This window comes from Asterias rubens, chromosome 10, assembly GCF_902459465.1.
Source record: "Asterias rubens chromosome 10, eAstRub1.3, whole genome shotgun sequence".
Lineage (NCBI taxonomy): Eukaryota > Metazoa > Echinodermata > Asteroidea > Forcipulatida > Asteriidae > Asterias > Asterias rubens.
In genome coordinates, this window is record NC_047071.1 from 17,132,524 (window position 1) to 17,152,167 (window position 19,644).

The 19,644-nt window shown below is 40.7% G+C and overlaps 1 protein-coding gene across 1 annotated transcript; it reads right to left on the minus strand.

Annotated features, from left to right (window-relative positions):
* Positions 1-232: 232 nt before the first annotated feature.
* On the minus strand, positions 233-19,201 carry LOC117296093 (focadhesin-like; the record flags this gene model as incomplete). The annotated part of the gene is given in 21 exon segments (XM_033778965.1): positions 233-306; positions 1,589-1,664; positions 2,392-2,670; positions 3,530-3,729; positions 4,169-4,253; positions 5,078-5,170; positions 5,691-5,948; positions 7,219-7,334; positions 8,111-8,311; positions 9,403-9,505; positions 9,944-10,093; positions 10,833-10,955; positions 11,745-11,864; positions 12,366-12,578; positions 13,437-13,688; positions 14,142-14,370; positions 16,087-16,223; positions 16,650-16,742; positions 17,812-17,936; positions 18,344-18,535; positions 19,051-19,201. Coding segments are annotated over 21 exon segments (3,270 nt in total), but the record flags the coding sequence as incomplete, so codon positions are not given.
* Positions 19,202-19,644: the final 443 nt, after the last annotated feature.

Genomic DNA, 19,644 nt, shown 5'->3' on the forward strand with positions numbered 1-19,644 from the left:
AAAATCCAGGTCAATTAAAGATTCTGCCGTCGATTTTACAAAACTCTTCCTAACTTAAGACGAGTCCCAACACTGCACTGTAGCATGCAGACCTTAAGATTAATCCTAAGTTAGGACGAGTTACTCACCCTAACTCGAGATAAGACGAGTCCTAAGTCTTTGTGAAATCGACCCCTGGGCTAAAAGTCCTTCATTCTTGTGGATTTCTCCCCCAAAAATTCAAGCCCTACAATCATGTACCGTGAACTCTTGTCCAACAAGCTGACTTCTTGAAGGCGGGAGTGTGACGCAGACTGTACAATGTACCTAAAGAGAAATCACACAAACAAAGGAAAAGGTTTCAAGTCCTACCTTGTAAAAGTTACTTATTACTTATTAAACAATAATGTTTGTTTGTTTCTCAATTAATTTTTATATCCATTAAATAATTTGCCATAACCTTAGTAGTAGGCATAAAAATTGCCATTGCAAAAGTAATAACGGCGTTGAAATAGATTAAATGATTTTGAACGATTTCCATGTTATGTTTACAGTGTATTTATTAAAAGCAGTTGAGTTAAATATGATAATAATAATAAATTTAACAATTGTATTGTGCCCTTACACAAAATTATCAAAAGCGCATAAAATGAATGAAAATACACAGAATTTGTTAATAAGGGATGTGTGGTGAAGAGGTTTTCAACTAGTGGTTTAAACCCACCGAGGCCTGGTTCTTGATAATTTACCTAGACGAGGGTTTAAACCCGCCGAGGCCTAGTTCTTGATCATTTTACCGAGACGAAGTCCAGGTAAATTATCAAGAACCAGGCCTCGGCGGGTTTAAACCACTAGTTGAAACCGATTCAACACACTTTGATTCCCATTCATCAATACCTTTTCGGTAAAAAAACTTCAACACTTTTTGGTCAAAAAGTAAAATAAATGCAAAATTTTTAATTGTTCAATGATTTCTTTCAACACAACACCCCTCCAGCTATGAAATGGTAAGGCCCTCGGGTAAACAACTCCTTATAAGGAGATTGCTGTGCGCGTATCGCGTGATGTGGCACAACTGTTCCAGCCGTTGCTCTTGACCAATAGGAATGAAGAAACTGTCTTATAAGCACAGGTGCAAGCTCGCGTGTCACGCCCATGTTTCGACACTTTTTACTGGTGTTATATCATCCGTTCAACACCCCACGTGATGCCCTCTCGACCAATTAGAATGGATAAACTGTCTAAGGTATTTATGAATTTAAGATCAAGACTGCCCAAACCTCTGTCCCACCAACAGGAAACTTACAAATACTATATGCATCAGGCTGTTATGAGCATGTTCGACAAAGCAAAGTTTTATTTTATTGACAATGGGGGACTTTTGGGACGCTTGGTGGCAGCACACTTACCAGGTAAAATCCATTGTTCTTGGTAATGCGCGCATGCTCAGAACTTGGTCAACAATGACAATTCACCTGGTAAGTCTGCTGCCACCAAGCGTTCCAAAGTCTCCAAGTATCTGAATTGGTGGCTACAGCTACGACTCTGGCTGTTGCTAAGTGTGATGTTAAGACGTCCTATACTTTGTATAAGGCACCGAGAATCTTACCTTTCAAATAGTTCTTGGTTTTCACAGAAAGCACATCACCTTGAACCTCATGCATGCCCAGTAACCAATCCAACATCTGATAACACAAATACATGTTATATTATTATTATTATTATTTATCCGACTAAACATTCAAAATACCAACATGCACCTATACAAAATAAGAAAAAAGAAATGTTACACCAAGAAAAGTCAAGATGAAAGTAAAATTTTATAATAATACCAATCACTATGAATAGATGTATAGAGGTAAAGTAGGTTAGAAAGAGATGGGAAGGGATGGGGTGGGAATGAGGAATGTATAAAAGGGGAGCAGTTTGGGGAAGAGGGAAAGTTGGAGGGAGTTCAACGAGCAGAGTTAAGACAATCCAATCTAAGATGGCCAGGATGAAAACAGAGTTAAGACAATCCAATCTAAGATGGCCAGGATGAAAACAGAGTTAAGACAATCCAATCTAAGATGGCCAGGATGAAAACAGAGTTAAGACAATCCAATCTAAGATGGCAAGGATGAAAACAGAGTTAAGACAATCCAATCTAAGATGGCCAGGATGAAAACAGAGTTAAGACAATCCAATCTAAGATGGCCAGGGTGAAAACAGAGTTAAGACAATCAAATCTAAGATGGCCAGGATGAAAACAGAGTTAAGACAATCCAATCTAAGATGGCCAGGATGAAAACAGAGTTAAGACAATCCAATCTAAGATGGCCAGGATGAAAACAGAGTTAAGACAATCCAGCAAGTCGATCAATATAACATCAGTATATTTTTCAAAATAGAAAATAATATTTTTTTCTTTACCTTGTCTGTGACTTGCGACCACGGTTGAGTCTTCAGCAGCAGAGGTAAACTGTAAGACAGAAACTGCAACAAGTCCTCAAGCTCCATCTTACCACTCCCAACTAAACTGGTACCCACACCGTAACCGGCTTCACTCTCACTGTCTCCAGCTAGCTGGCCATTTTGATTAGGAGGGTGGGCTGGGAACCAGCTTGGTGTAATGCCTAGTAGTAGTACCAAGTCTGTTGGTGCCCAAGCTATGATAGCAGCAGTGAATACGTCCAGTAAGAACTGCACAGCCTGAACGATTTGAATGAAACAAAAAAGATAAAGTTTATGACTAACCAAAATGTCTTCCGATATAACATTTATTTGGGAGGCTAGTTCATCCTTACTTACAGCTGAGAAGCTGAATTGCAAAGGACGCAGCTCATTGAAGGGTGGCACGGTTGGCTTGTGCGTAAAGCACCGCCTCTCAACCCCGTTTCGATTTCCGGCCAGGGCCATGTGTGAGTTGAGTTGTGCGTTGGTTCTCTGCTGTGCCACGAGGGTTTTCCAGACCATCCGATTTTCCTCCCTCTGGAAAAATCAAACACTTTCGATCTTAGCTGTGTTCCGTGGTCATAATGGCCCTTGCATGCCTGCTTCTTGAACACGTTGTAGCCGCGTCCTTCGCAATTCAGCTCTTAGCTGCGAGTAAGGATGATTAGCCCCCGAAATCATATATACATTGGTCCAATAACATTCCTTAAATTTGTCTCAGCTCCCTTGGGAGTATACAGCCCTGGGCTGCTGTGGCGCTTCAGAGGCTTTTTTTTATACACACTATCAAACTCTACCCTCGCAGGTACCCATTTACACAAGTGTCATGACTAGGATTTGAACTCACACTCTGATGACTTCACCACCAGAGCTTGAATCCATTACACCCTACACGCATCTAGAATCTCTTCCACTTAAACTTAGATCTTGTCTTTATACCACAAAATTCAAATCTCTTCTCAAAACTTATCTTATGTCACGGGTTTTCAAGGACTAATTTGAAAGGACTAAGTTGTGTCTGTTTTCTTTTGTTTTTGGTTTTTACTGCGCCTTGAACACCCAACACGGTGGATACTTGCGCATTACAAGTCTTTATTATTATTATGACTACAATTACCTTTGCGATAGATCTGTTTGGAGCTAACTGCGTCTTTCCATGCGCTACATTACTAGCATGTCCCATGAGCTCCAGCAACCAATGAAGTCTCTGCATTGGGGCTGTGTGTTGTGTAGTAGAGTCGCACTGCGTGAATGCCACTAAGAGGATCCACACAACGCTGTGATGTTCAGCATCAGTGGCTAGGTTCATTCCAACATCTGCACAATCAAAACAACAAGCTATGTTTATTAGCATTAAGACCAATTAAGAACTCAAACCGCAGTAGTGACGTTTATAACGAGAAGTTCCCTTCATCCACTAAGTGAAAGAAGTAGTCCCGGCCGATTTCCTACCTTCCACCCAGGGAGTAGTGAATAAGCAGGACTGTTCTTTTCTGAGCTGTATCCCGAATGCCAAAAACCTACTCTGCAATAGTAAAATAAGGCCTTCCGAATTCCGAAAAATCTGCTCTGCGGTAGTAGAAATATATAGCAAGACAAGTTCCCAAAAGAACATAATCTAACTCAGCAAGTAGATACACACATGCTTTTATCGCAACCAAATACAGAGATAAACAGTGATACCTCACCATGCAATGCCTCAAATCCAATGCAAAGTACAATTGTGGCAAAAGCACATAGATGTGAAGTCACTTACCGACGCACGCATTCAACCACATGAGAGACTGCTTGCCGTGACAGACGAGATATGAACGCACAAATGTTGACTTGACTAAGTTATCCTGCACAAATATACAACATTGCATTATTATTATTTGTTACTACACCCAGATACTCATGATCACTTGACGCTCGAAATAAACACAAACAACTTATAGAATTTATACCTTTTAAATATGCTCAAGTATCTACACAAGATAATAATTGTTGATTAGTTCTTGATATCTTGTTTTACTTCACCATAGCATGTGCAAGTCTTGTGAGTATCCGAACACTTTGACCCCTTTAAAGGCAGTGGACACTATTGGAAATTACTCAAAATAATTATCAGCATAAAACCTCATTTGGTAACGAGTAATGGGGAACTGTTGGCAGTATAAAACATTGTGAGAAACGGCTCCCTCTGAAGTGATGTAGTTTTCGAGAAAGAAGTAATTTTCCACGAATTTGATTTCGAGACCTCAAGATAAGAATTTGAGCTCTCGAAATCAAGCATCTGAAAGCACACAACTTTGTGTGACAAGGGTGTTTTTTTCTTTCATAGTTATCTCGCAACTCTGACGACCAATTGAGTTCACATGTTCACAGGTTTGTTATTTTATGCATATGTTGAGATACACCAAGTGAAAAGACTGGTCTTTGACAATAACCAATAGTGTGCAGTGTCTTTAAGTACCCTCACAGGTAGCCATTTATACCCCATGGTGAAGAGAGGCAATTATAGTAGAGCATCTTGCCCGGGATTCAAACCCACACTCCGATGACTTAACCACCACATTTTGTATTTGATGCTTTAAACCACTCGGCCATGACACCCATTTCAGATGCTGGGTTCGATTTTCCAGCCAACTTGAGACAAACTTTTTGCGGATATGATTTGACTAACCTGTCCTAGAGCTGATGTAACAGAGTCAATATCGTCACCAGGTAGATGACACAAACACTGTGCCAACTTGGCCAATATGCTGCCATGAAGTACCTAATCCAGAAACCAACAAATAAATGTGCTTAAAGGCAAAGTAAACCTCAAGTTTTTTGGAGCCGTTCGATTGCAAAAGCTGTTGGTGCAGTTAGTACTTTTTGAAGCTTTGCATAGTGTCGATTTGTGGGAGTGTTGGCTCCGAGAAGGGCCGGTTTGGTCTCAACGATTCAAACAGTATACTCTTCTCCTGAAGACGAACAGAGTATACTGTTTGAAACGTTGAGACCACACAGGCTCTTTTCAGAGCCAACACTTTCACAAAATAAATTTACACAGTTAAATACCCTCAAGTTTCCTATTTATTTAAAGTTTCCTCCTAGAAAGCATGATAGATAAAAAAAAGTACAAATATTTCATTGAGTACAAGGGCTAAACTACTTGCACATGGTGTAGACTTTAATAGACTTTTCGGGCTATTCAATCATATTTTCAGTTTTTCCAAAGGCCAAAAAAATTAGGAAATCAGACTAAAGTGGCAAAATTATCATGGATTATAAAGACTGGCCCTACTTCTTACCTGTATAGAGGCCGGTACTAGACCATACACATTCCTGACTGCTTGGTACAATAAGCTGACAGCCCCTGGTGGCGGATCGGTAATCTCGAGTGCCCCTAGAAGTCCATCTAGAACGACTCGGCACTGATGCACTGTGTGTACACCGCATACTCTAAAGGGCTCTAGTAAGCATGTCTCAATGAATGATTTGAGTTTACTGCTGGGTAGAGCTTTGATTAGCGAAGGGAGGGATGAATACAAGACGGCCTTGCAGGGTTCCTGAAATAAGTGGTTCATGACAATAAGTGATGTTGGAATTGTATATTTTGATAGACATCAATATATATTTGGTTTGCGGAAACACCATGTGTGTATCTACTTGCCAGGTAGAGTTTGTTCTTTAGAGAACTGTCTTTCTTTATTCTACTATCGCGGAGTAGATTTATCGGGTGTTCGGGAGACTTCTCAGTTCTGAAAAGAAGTGTCCTGCTTTTTAACTACCACCCGGGCGGAAGGTATAGACAATTGGCTGGGACTACTACTTTAGCTTATAGAATCGTAATTAACTGTACTACCGCAGAGTGAGTGAGTTCTTGAACTGGTCTCAACGTTTCGACTAGCTTGCTCTAGTCATCGTCAGGAGACTGAAGAGATAAGAGAGAAGTGGGCTTATTTATAGGGATTCAGAGGCTTCAGTGTAGAAGATAGAGGAAACAAGAATTTTTTTTCAGTCATGACAATAAGTGATGTTGGAATAATTTAATTTTGATTATACATCCAACAACACAATTAGCCAATAATAGGATGCATAGGAAATGAGAAGAAATGTTCAGTTTTAGATGTGGGTGGAAAACCCCTAATAGGGAAACCCATGCAATCAGTTAGTGACTGAAAACCCAATCCACATACAAGGCTCTGGTCAAAGGTGAACAGAGGTGAAAGGCAAGGAAAGAAACCACTGTACAAACCTGATCCCCCAACCTATAAAGCCTTGTAGGTTGTGGATACACATCTAACACTGAACATTTCTTCTTGTTTTGTACTCATCTTGGTATTGGGTCTAATAATACTCACTTCTAGATTAAAGGATTTGGGTACTTTTTGTAACACAAAACACAATGTCCACAGATTTGCATCAAACTTACACCGTTTGAAAATAATGATAGTAGAAAGCGTACCTTAAAATATTATTTGCTGAGGTGATGTAGTTTTTTGAGAATGAGTAAAACAATGTCATGAAAATACGTTTTTACATGCTAAAAGAATTTTCGTCTCATGATCACTGAGACGAAAATTGTTTTCATGACATTGTTTTACTCATTTCTCAAAAACTACAACACCCCAGCAGGTAATATTTTCAGGGAAGCTTTCTACTATCATTATCTTCAAACTGTGTAAGTTTAATGTAAATCTGTGGACATTGTGTCTTTTAACCTACAAAAAGTACATACACCCTTTAACTAGATATTATATGTCCTGCTATTTTTAGGCAAATAGCACTGAACAAAATTGTTCCTCAGACTTTGAAATAAAAAAGATATATAATCACCTTAAGTGTAGCAAAGAGTGTAGGAGTTAGCCATGTGGCTACACACAATGCAGCAGTAGACTGGTGCCGGCACTGAGAAACAGCCAACTCCAAACACAAACAATGTACCTTCACTCCTATAAAGACAAAATCAGACAATAAAACATCAGTGTGATCTGTAATCTCAAACACTTTTTTGTACAAAGCCATATGGCACCCAAGAGGTGTTTGGCATTTCGGATCTTACAACTCCAATTTGAAGAGATTGCACGAAATCAACTCTTACCATAATTGAAAAGATCCAACCTTTCTCTTTACAATGACGTTAAAGACACTGGACACCTTTGGTAATTGTCAAAGACCAGTCTTCTCACTTGGTGCATCTCAACACATGCATAAAATAACAAACCTGTGAAAATTTGAGCTCAATTGGTAGTCGAAGTTGCGAGATAACTATGAAAGAAAAAAACACCCTTGTCACACGAAGTTGTGTGCTTTCAGATGTTTGACTTCGAGACCTCAAACTCTAAATCTGAGGTCTCGAAATCAAATTCGTGGAAAATTACTTCTTTCTCGAAAACTACATCACTTCAGAGGGAGCCGCGTCTCACACTGTTTTATACCATCAACCTCATCAACCCCATTACTCGTTACCAATTAAGGTTTTATGCAAATAATTATTTTAAGTAATTACCAATAGTGTCCACTGCCTTTAAGCTTTGGTATGGAGGGTAAACATGGACAAAACTAAAGCCTTATTACAAATGGCTTCACAATCAGTCTTAGAGTGCCTTTTTTAGTGTAAGCTTGGCTGACTTAAGTCGCCATTGGTAAGGAAAGGGTTAACTTAGCCGTTATTACCATAACCTCTTAAGTGTACATTGAGGTAACTGTCCGTTATAACAAGCCTTACCGTACGGTAATCTCAGAATAGGAGACAGCAGAGATGTCCAGTTGAGTGGTGGTAGAGGAGGTCTGGCTACTAGGATCGACAATAACGTCTCTAGCCTATCCGCTGACATCATCTCAACTTGTATCTTACTGGCCTGCACTAACTGGTCAATACAAACTCTTAAGATGCTTGTATCAGGGAGGTAGGAATAAGTTGGCGCAACTGCAAGAAATCAGAACAAAGAAAGAAGAAAAAAATGCTTACAAATCAATCAACCTTAGGCAATGAATCAGGGAGTGGGTTTGGGGTTTGGATCCCTCTCTACTTTCCGATTTTATTGAACGGTTTGAATAAATTATATAGAAAAGTTTGCGGTAACACCATGTAATAACAATCTCTCAATGAGTTGGGGTGGTTCTGAAAAGAACCGTTGGATTAACTCGACGTTTCGATCAGTATGCTCTGATCGTCTTCTGGAGAATGCTGGACTCTGATGCTGTATGCTGCTTAAGTACTGGGCGGTGGATCAGCGGTGATGCATGAAGGCGGGAAATAGAGGCGGGAAGTGAACTCGATGATGCGTGGTGAAACCTGTTGTGGAGCCTAGGGTGGTGTGTGGGGGGTGTGTGCTCACTGAACCGTGTCAGTAGGAACAAGCACAGGGGATAGTGAGGGTGTGGGGCCTAGGTGACTGAGGGTATAGATGACCCAAAGCAGTCTAATGGTTGGGGCCTAGGGGGTGACCGTGGATATAGAAGATCCATTGGTCGGGAGGAGGGGGAGCCAGATGTCGCTGATGTGGAAGCCGATGTCTTGGGGTACAGTGTCGTGCTTGTGGATCTCTATAGCCTCTCTGATGCGTCTAGGGTGCCACGCCTGGATTGGAGCGATGATAAATTAATGTAATTCTGTGCTTTCAGGGCCCAAAATACTGCAGTATAGTAAGCAGAGCCATACAATTGAGGCCTGCTGAGAAAAATAAACCACACAAAGCGTTAAGACTAGTCTTATCTTGAGTGAGGACGAGTTACTGGTCCTAACTTAGAACTAACCTTGAGGTTTTTCATATTTCCTAGGACTAGTCCTCCTAACTCTTTGTGAAATCGACCCTAGGCAAAGTTTCCATTTCTCCGAGCATGCAACCATGGCACAATTTCATGGCACTGCTTACCACTGAACTCTATGCTTCCGATTCTCCGCTTACTGTGCAAGCGTCAAATATCTGCGCTAGCTGTGTAAGCTAATAATGCCTAAGCAAAAATTCCCTGTTAACCCATTGAAACAATACATTGAAATATAGTGGAATAACTGACCTCCAGTTTGACTCTGTGATACCGATCCTGAGACGAGATGTATGTATCCGAGCATCCATGTTGCTGTGTTCTGTAGAGCTGGATCCGACCAATCAGACAGCATCTGAGAAAACAAATATCAGCCATTATTTAATCGTACTGTCGGCCAGTTCTTATTCTTTATACAGGTTCATTCTTATACAGGCTCGATACCTCATGGAGACAAGGGAGGCAATCATGAAAATACCTTGACATTTTTGGCCGATTTCTCAGCTGTTTTTTTTTCAGCAAGTAGACAATGTCTTCAGCTGAAACTTTCACATCGCTAACTTTTGGCTAACTAGCAAAGAACGCAATAGAGAGAAAACAAGGAAGGAAGTTTCAGTTTTACATGTGGGAGAAAAACCACAGAGAATTGTTCCATGGAAAAACCCACGCAGTCGGGCAGGGACCAAAAACCCAGTCCACATAGTGCCCCCAGTGGGATTTGAACTTGAGTGCCAGAGGTGAAAGGCAAGGCAAGCTACCACTACGCCAACATGAATGCCAACATTGCATCTACCTGATTTACTTGTTTGACAACGGCAACTCTTTTGTTGTGTAAGTCTGATGGGAGTTGAGCATCCGCTGTGTTGTGCACAAGAAGTCCGCTACCGGTCACCAACGCAGTCAGGCCATACAGGGATGCTACTTTATCCGATACAGGGCTAGTCTATAAACGTCAAACACATTGCAATTACAGGGCTAGTCTATAAATGTCAAACACATTGCAATTATCATATTATCTTTAATAATAATAATAACAACAACACATAATATCCATATTGCACTTTATCAACTGATGTCTTTAAGTGCCATTATTTGACATACAATACTTGAAAATTTTTAACAAGCATGCACGCGAAGTAGTCACCCTTGGGAGTCAATCAGTGTTGTAACTCACTCCATCCCTACCAGGGGGTGCGTTTTTGGCGATCGTAACCAATAACTGTTTTGATTGAATTGGCCATTTTTACTTTATTTATTTTATTTATTTTATGCAAGTCGCCTGACACACAAGGCCTGAAGGCAACTACAAGGTGTGGGCTACAATTAACCCGTTGCCACCTACTCCTAGGGCTGAAACAGGGTTAACCCCTTTACAGTCCATACGGATGTAGGCTTGGGTATCATCAATTTGAAGTCTGGCCGGTAGAGCAGAAAGCACTACCTCCCCAATTTCATGTAGCAAGTGTCACGACCGGGATTCGAACCCACACCCTGCTGATCAAACACCAGTGCTTGAATCCGGTGCTCTTAACCGCTCGGCCATGACACTGCCACATTGGTTAATCATTGGCCAATGACTGAAACAGTTATTGGTTACGCCTGCCAAAACGTACCCTTGGGGTTTAGTAACGAGAGGTATCTGTGCTGGCCATGGTAGCGAGGCTAACATTTTTAACACTAACCTGACTGTCGATGGTAGAGGACCATGTTGAGAAGACATTTTTCACAAGAGGGCCGATGGTCGGATGACTACTGCAGACCAGGCTATGAGACATCAGTCCGCAACACACTGCCAGACCAGCACTCTAAATACAATCAACAATCTTAAAGGAACACGTTGCCTTGGATCGGTCGAGTTGGTCTTTGAAAAGCGTTTGTAACCGTTTGTTATAAAATGCATATGGTTAGAAAGATGATTCAAAAGTAGAATACAATGACCCACACAAATTTGCCACCAAAATGCAGGGTTTTTCTTTTTTATTGCGAACTAACACGGTCGGCCATTTATGGGAGTCAAAAATTTGCAACGTGTTCCTTTGACAAGTTAGTGTTGAATAAAAGTAAAATTTGTAGACATCCAACTTTTTTAAATTGTACATGTACTTATATATGAACCAGAAAAAAAATACAATTGAGGAAAAAAAAACAAGAAACAAACTTGCCCGGGACATGAATATTTAAATTTTTTTTTTTTCTATGAAACAATTAATTATGGGAAAAAAGTGGAAATCCGCTGAGCAGTTGCATGCCTAAAATTGGCAATAAAGTGTTCCACATTTCTACCTCTCTTTTACGTTTTTTTCAATACTTTTTTAAGTACCTGAATCACCCAAAAATCTTTTAACAGGTGCGTTCAAAAATACTGAAAATACCTTGAGTTAATTGGCTGGAGGAGCTTGAAGTTAATTTTTTTTTTTTTTTACAATCACTATCAAAAATTGACAGAAAAGTTACTTGCATTTTCCTTCCATTTTTTTTATTAAAATTCAAAGATTAAAATATATTGAAAGTTATGTAATTTCATTTAAATCAAATTATGTTTGTCATAACCCTGCAAGTCCATTGTTTACTTGTTTATTTGTTTACTTATTTACCTTATCATGTTGTTGGCACAGAGTCTGTAATTTCACAGCGACACTGAAGGCTTCATTTGGACTGATGATGTTGTTATGGAAGCAAGCTGGCGTCAGACATGCAATACACAAACACAGAGCCTGCAAAAGAGATCATAGCCCAGTCACATTAATCTGTTAAAGACAGTGGACACTATTGGTTATTATCAAAGACCAGTCTTCTCATATAGTGTATCTTATCATGTGCATAAAATAACAAACCTGTGAAAATTTGAGCTCAATTGGTCGTCGAAATTGCGAGATAATAATGAAAGAAAAAACACCCTTGTCACACAAAGTTGTGTGCATTTAGATTCTAAATCTGAGGTCTCGAAATCAAATTCGTGGAAAATTACTTCTTTCTCGAAAACTATGGCACTTCAGAGGGAGCCCTTTTTCACAATGTTTTATACTATCAATCTCTCCCCATTACTTGCCACCAAGAAAGGTTTTATGCTAATAACTATTTTGAGTAAATACCAATAGTGTCCACTGCCTTTAAGCAAAAATTCTGCTTAGCAAAAGCACAAGGCACTAAGGCAATTGCTATGGGCAACGTGGGTTGTTTTGAGATCTGGAACTACATCAAAGTGAAAAACTTACCTCCATGTACTGCGAGTCAGGTTCTTCCTCCTCCAGCCTCGTTACAAGCCTCTGATGCATATTGGCGACATGCGCCTTGGTATGTGTAGCGCCCTCTCTTGACATGGCCGACAGTCCCAATGCGAGGCCGCATACTGCCCCACAGGATGCGTCCATCTTATTTAGACTGGCTTCCTCAAGAGAATTCAGCACTCTGATCATCAACACTTCACCCTGAAATAAAAGTGATTTTGATAAACACACAGCTCAATGCATACCCTTTGAGGCTTGCGAATTAAGCAAGATACCAGCGTAAAATGGATGTTTCGGATCTGTACACATTTGTATACATACATGTCAAGTATTATATAGTGAATAAAACAACTCTTCATGATGTGCACAACATTAAGCACACATACGTAGCATGCAGGCGTCGAAAGTACAAGCTGACACTACATCACCGCGAACCAATCATAACACAGTGACATTGTTCTACCTGAAGCCCGATTGATACTTCCTGCAAATTTTGTCACAGGGTTAATTCGCAAATACCTCCAAGTGTTTCGCAGGGGAATGAGTCAACTGATGTGACTTATTTCTTGCAAATGTGTGACGTCAATTTTGTTTATCGCACTCGCAGGAAGTATGAACCAGGCTCTACTCAAACTACTTCAGTCTGACCTTAAAGATGCAAGAATGGGAATACTGAGATCCGGTAAGACTGAAAGAGCTAAGGATGCTCGCTGAGGACAAGCAGCAGTGGATAAAAGTGAAGAAGAACTGGGCCCAATTTCATATAGCTCCTAAGCACTAAAATTTGCCAAGCATGAAATTTCTTCCCCGGTAAAAACAGAATTACGAGCCAAATTTCCATTTGTTGCATAGTGCTTGTTACTGCTGTTATTCAGCTTTTGTTTGCTTATCCTGAAAATCACATTTTAGTTGGTAAGCCTGTTTTTATCAAGGAAGAAATTTCATGCTAAGCAATGTGTTGTGCCCTGCAGTTTGGCCCTGACTGCATCTGTAGGATGTATACAAACATTGTGCATTCTCTAAAGTAATTTCTGATCAAGGGATTCACAATAAAATTACCTCCATCCCCACATAGTCAGCATAGTGAGCTTCATGCAGCCTCGCCATCATCATGCCCACGGCCATCCCATCATGCATTTGCACATCGCGCGATGTATGAGCCTTCGGTTGCCACGGTAACCCGTTACTCAATAGATCCATGACGTAGAGCAGCAGTTGAGTGTCCGTAGTGAGTAGTAACGGAGCCAGCATGGAGAGACCTACAGCTGCATTGCTGTATACTCCAGTAGAGAGAGCCGGTAGCCCAGGTTGCTTTAGGATAAAATGAAAACCAGGAACTCATTATACACAGGCATGAGAATGGGGTTATTAATTACCAAGAACTGGCCGAGCAGAAGCCAAGGCGTGTCGGGGGTCCAGGGGACAAGGGCTGCCCTCCGGGGGGTAAGGGACAGAATCCCCTTTAGAAATGTTTAACAATTTAGGTACTGAACAGTAGCAAGCAATTTTCAATGTAATTTCTAGATCTGAATGTCCACATTAAACAGCAGAAATAAGCACAGCTGACACTTTTAAGTTACATGTGTAAAAGAATATTAACAATCTAAAATAACAACTAAACACTTACCCAGTGAGTTTCTCTTATGGTTTATTTTAAAAAAACATTTTATCAAGCACTATGCAACAAATGGAAATTTGACTGGCAATCCTGTTTTTATCTGGGAAGAAATTTCATGCTTAGCAAATTTGTGTGCTTAGTTTTACCCGTTGATACCAGGTGAATATCTGGCCTTTGGGTTGATAACCACAATCCAGAACATTCAGTAGAGTATCCAGAACCATCCGCAGCCATTGGTTGTGTCCAGTATGGGTAGGCTGGTAGCCTGTGCCACTCTTGTCCTCATCATCTAGACTCAGGTAATGCTGGGTAGAGACTAGAGCCAGGCTAGCCAACACCAGAATTGAATTACTCTGGGCTAGCACCGAGTCACTCCTAGAAGAAACACAATGCAAACAATAACTATGAATTATCCGTAGATTGACCCATTTCACCTGAAGTCCTGTTATACGGATCAGAGACCTGGACCCTCCTCAAATGCGACTCTGGCCGTCTAGAAGCATTCCACCTACGATGTCAGAGATCCATCCTTGGTATTCGCTGGTTTGACTTCATAAGCAACAACGAAATCATCGCCACAACACAACTCCCCTCGATAGCCTCTCTAATCCTTCGCCGGCAGCGTGCCCTCTTCAGCCACATTGCGCGCCTGGATGATAACACCCCAGCCAAGAAGGCACTCAACATCGCTATAAATGCCTGGAAGGGTCGACCCCCAGCCACCGGCTGGACGAGGCCCAGAGGTCGCCCAAGAAGTCCCTGGATTGCTTAACTAGGTCGACCGAGCGAGGTAGAGGCTATCTGGAACCAAGCTGTTCAACATGGACATAGGAGGTCAGCGCGACGGACCAATGCTGTCTTTGCGGCTGATTGATTGATTGATTGACCTGAAGTCATCATCAGAAAAATCTTGAATGCGCCATACTGGTGGGCAATTTCACTGTGAGTTTATTTATATAACTCTATGCTGCGCGTTATGCAGTGAAAGTGTGCATTTTAGGCGACGCAGCGTTAATACACGTAAACCTAACTGCCCACCAACATGGTGAGCGTGGCATTGGTCGCTGAGTGTGATACGCGTGCAAGGGGTCAATACACCAGATATTCGTTAATAAAGACTTGGGACAACCAACTCTATTAAATTCTGGTTTTGCCTTGAGATAAATCATTTAAAAGTTCAAGAATACCTTTGGTTTTTGGAACTGTTCGATTGTTTTAAATCCGCACAATAAAGTTAATTCAGAGGTCGTTGGTTCGAATCCCACTCTAGTCAATTCTTTGTTCAACCCCAAAAGTCAATAAAGTTAACATCTGAAAATTTCATTTCAAAAGGTGGTCACATAATTGAGATATCGCCGCAAATCCTGAGCAAATATATCCACACAAGAAGAATAATCCTGATGTTTTGATAGACGAACATCCTCTGTGCAAAAACATTTGATCTGGGCATATACTTGTTTGTTTTGTTGTTTTAGTACATCCGGTCAGTCTCCTGACGATGACTAGAGCAAGCTAGTCGAAACGTTGAGACCAATTCAGAACTGACTCCGCGGCAGTACAGTTAATTACGATCCTATAAGCTAAAGTAGTAGTTCAGTCTAATTTCTATACCATCCGCCCTGGTAATAGTTAAAAACCAGGACAGTTCTTTTCAGAACTGAGAAGTCTCCCGCGGTAGTAGAATAAAGCAAGACAGTTCTTTAAGAACAACTCTACCTGGCAAGTAGATACACACATGGTGTTACCGCAAACCAAATATACATTGATACCTCACCATGCAATGCCTCAAATCCTATATACATCCGGTCTGTTTTGACAATTTCAAACTTTCACGCAGCTCAAAGGCAAAGTTAAGCTTAATGCTGTTGTGCTAAGCATCTTTTTGTGCTTAGGCAGTTCTATGAAATTGAGCCCTGAACCTGGCAAAGTACAAAGTCAGAGGCCTTCGGAGCGGAGTGCTCATAGGGGGCCAGCGGAGCTCCACCCCCCCACGACCCTACACAAAACCCTACACAGTTATTGAAGCCGGACCATGAGGGCAACGGTCTGATAACTACATGGTTTGGCCATGACATGCCAATGATTGCTTACTTGGCGGCTGTCTTGAGTTGATCGGTGAGTTTATCTCGTGCCCAGAGCCATGCGCTACTCATCTTAGCTTGGCGATCAGCTGAATTCACGTTGGTATGGCCGAGACTTTGTCGTATCTCCAGGTCAGCACTTCGACTCTACACGACACAAAAAAGAAAATAAGATGGGGATCCCAAATTATTTTTTTTAGGGATAATATTGTTGTCGGTGAAAAACGTTGTATCTCAATTTTGCAGAAAGGTTGTATCTTGCAAAAAAAGGTCTTTGTAAAACATTTGATCTTGGCACACACTTTTTTGTTTTTAAATTTCAAACTTGCACGAAACTTAAAGGCAAGGTATACCTTTGGTATTGGAGAGTATATTCGATAGTTTAAATTCTACACAAATTATATACTAACCTGTAAAAATTCCATGTTGTAAAGCAGTAGTGCTTCTGAGATAGTGTCATAAATATGGCAATGTCCGGACGAGACAAATAAATCCTACTCACGGTGTCTACACAAACCGCACTAGATTGTATCTCCACTATGCAAAGTTTCACATCTTACCAAAGTTACTGACCTTAATGAGGGCATGGAAGGCTTTGTGGAGAAGGGACGTCCAACCATGAGGTAGCTGCATCCACTTCAACCATTCACTCGGCTCAACAGAAATCTGCAGTCACAAATTACAAAACGCACATTCAGCTTTAAAGACAGTGGACACTATTGGTAATTGTCAAAGACCAGTCTTCTCACTTGGTGTATCTCAACATACGCACAAAATAATAAATCTGTTCAAATTTGAGCTCAATTGGTCGTCGAAGTTGCAATATAATAATGAAAGAAAAAACACCATTACACCCTTGTCACCTCAAATTCTAAATCTGAGGTCTCGAAATCAAATTCGTGGAAAATTACTTCCTACTCTAAAACATCACTTCAGAGGGAACAGTTTCTCACAATGTTTTATACTATCAACCTCTCCCCATTACTCGTAACTAAGTGAGGTTTTATGGTAATAACTATTTTGAGTAATTACAAATAGTGTCCACTCCTTGTAAGCCTCGACTGATCACTTTGAAAACATATTTATGAACCAGGCCAGGATTCAAAACCCACCTTCTGTAAATGTCCAATTTAATAAGCATGCCATTGTAATAGATGTTAAAGAGCCAATAAAGGATGATCTCAATATGTCAACTATTACCTTTTTACGACCAAATAGACATCGCAGATACCGGTTAATAACCATTTTACTCTAAAAATTTGCATTTAGTAATAAATAACTCGAGTAAAAAATGCACCCGGCCGCGCGACTCATCTATTATAATGACCCTGGACACCAGTGACGATTTTCCCCTATTGGTTTTGAACACAGTTCTCCAGCTTTGGCATTTCCACACCAAATAGCCGCCACTGACGTCACGATTCCTTTGTCGCGCTGGCTGTTTTGACCCCACGTTTTTCAGAAACTTGGCTTGGAGCGTTCTGGAGAAAAACCCATTTTTACCATGTTTAACGTGAGGTAAGAGACTCGTTACATTTGTTATGTTTCCTGGATGGACTCCAGCTATTAGAAAACTGTAATATCTATATATTTGAGATCTTCTTTTATTGGCTGTTTAAGTTTGAACAGTATACCAGTCACATATTGTACATGTGACATGGTATTTTGGCTGGTAACTGTATTCCGGTAAGCAGAATTATTTGGTGCTTAGCATTTTTGGGGGCCCAGCTCTTACCTGATTGATAAGAGTAGTGATCATGTGTTGATAAGCTCGGCCATTGCTAACGAGGTGACGTACAGCTGGTTTATTGTCTCGATGACTGGTGTCCCTCTTTGGCTCAAAACAGCACAGTAGGCCGACTGGTCAAAAAAAAAAAAAAACTGTTTTAGAATGGATGATTGACGTAAAGTCAAAATACAAACAATATAATGATAATAGTGGCCTCTTATATATATATCGAGGCTTCTTTTGGTAGTGCTCATATCCGTCACTCAGTGACGCTTAAGGCACTTCATCATTCAGTATTTTCCTGCAAGGTATTTTGGAGCTGTGTTTTTATGAGACCATGCTATGTCTCTATGTTACAAGACCAATTCCTTTACATAGGCAGCGTGACATTTACACGCTTAATACCTAATAAATGCTGTGAATGGTGAGCATGGCACAGCCCCAGCGTGTGACGTGTACACGCAAGGGGTCAATACAAAATGTTGATGGATTCACAAATCATAGAGAGAGATTTTGCCAGATGTACAAGACACAGTACCTGCTAATCCTTGCTTTAGCCCAGGCTGCTTGGTTCTCTCAAAGCGGTTTAATAACGCAGATGGAATAATATCAAACACTTTGCTCTGATTGGTCGGTTGTAACTGCTTTCTCTGCATGGTAGACTTGTACAGTCCTCTTGGCATATTCTTCAGCTCTTCATCCAGCAATGATGACATGAACGTCTTATATGCTAGAAAATATTAACAACAATAATAATATTAATACTTATAATGCGCAGGTATCCATCCCAAAAGATGCTCATGGTGCAGTAAACTGAAAAAATTAATTTAAAGAAATTAAGTATATAGCAAATACTCAAGAGAAAATAGAACAATACTTTATGGGCAATACATGCCATAAGCTTGAGAGCACAACTATGTTTTGAGCGTTTCCTTCCAACCCTGTTGCTCAACCATATTCAATAAAAACAATCCAAACGGCCCTACAGGGCCCAATTTCATAAAGCTGTTAAGCAGAAAATTCTGCTCAGCAGATTTCTTGGCAAAGCAAGAAATGCCTGGGGTACCAGTTGCAGCAGTGATAACTGTATGGCATTCTGGCTGGTTACCTATTTTTGCTAAGCAAAGTTTTTTATGTTTAGCAGGTTTTTGTGTTTACAGGTTTCATGAAATTGGGCCCAGTAAAGAGGTTGTATGTGTTTTGAGTCCTTGAAATTGGGCCCAGGACCAAACAGGGATTGAGTACCTGGGAGGACCTCCTGATTGACGTGTAATAAGAGGTTGATATAACAAGATGGTGGGACATCTTCTCCTTCCTCCTCCTCCTCCTCAGTCTCAAGACTCGATGAAGCATCTTCTCTCTGCTTAGCTGACTTAGCTCTTGCTTCCTCAGTAACCTATTAGATGTGGGAGGAAAACCCCAGAGAATTATTCCAGGGAAAATCCACACAGTCAGGTAGGGACTGAAAACCCAATCCACTTAGTGCCCCAGGTGAGCTTTGAACCAGGGTTCTAGAGGTTGAAGGCAAGGCAAGAAACCGCTACGCCAAACTGACGACACTTAAGCCCACAAACTGACCACACTTCAAACACTTCATACTTCCTGCAAATGCAAATGCGACACAATTTTTTGATGTCACAAATTCGTAGAGATGATCTCAACTCCTGCGAAAAATGTTCGCAGCAAAAACAGCCCTGTGACAAATTTGCTTTGCATTCACAGGAAGTATGAAACGGGCTTAAAGTCAGTGGACACTATTGGTAATTACTCAAAATAATTATTAGCATAAAACCTTTCTTGGTGACGAGTAATGAGGAGAGATTGATGGTATAAAACATT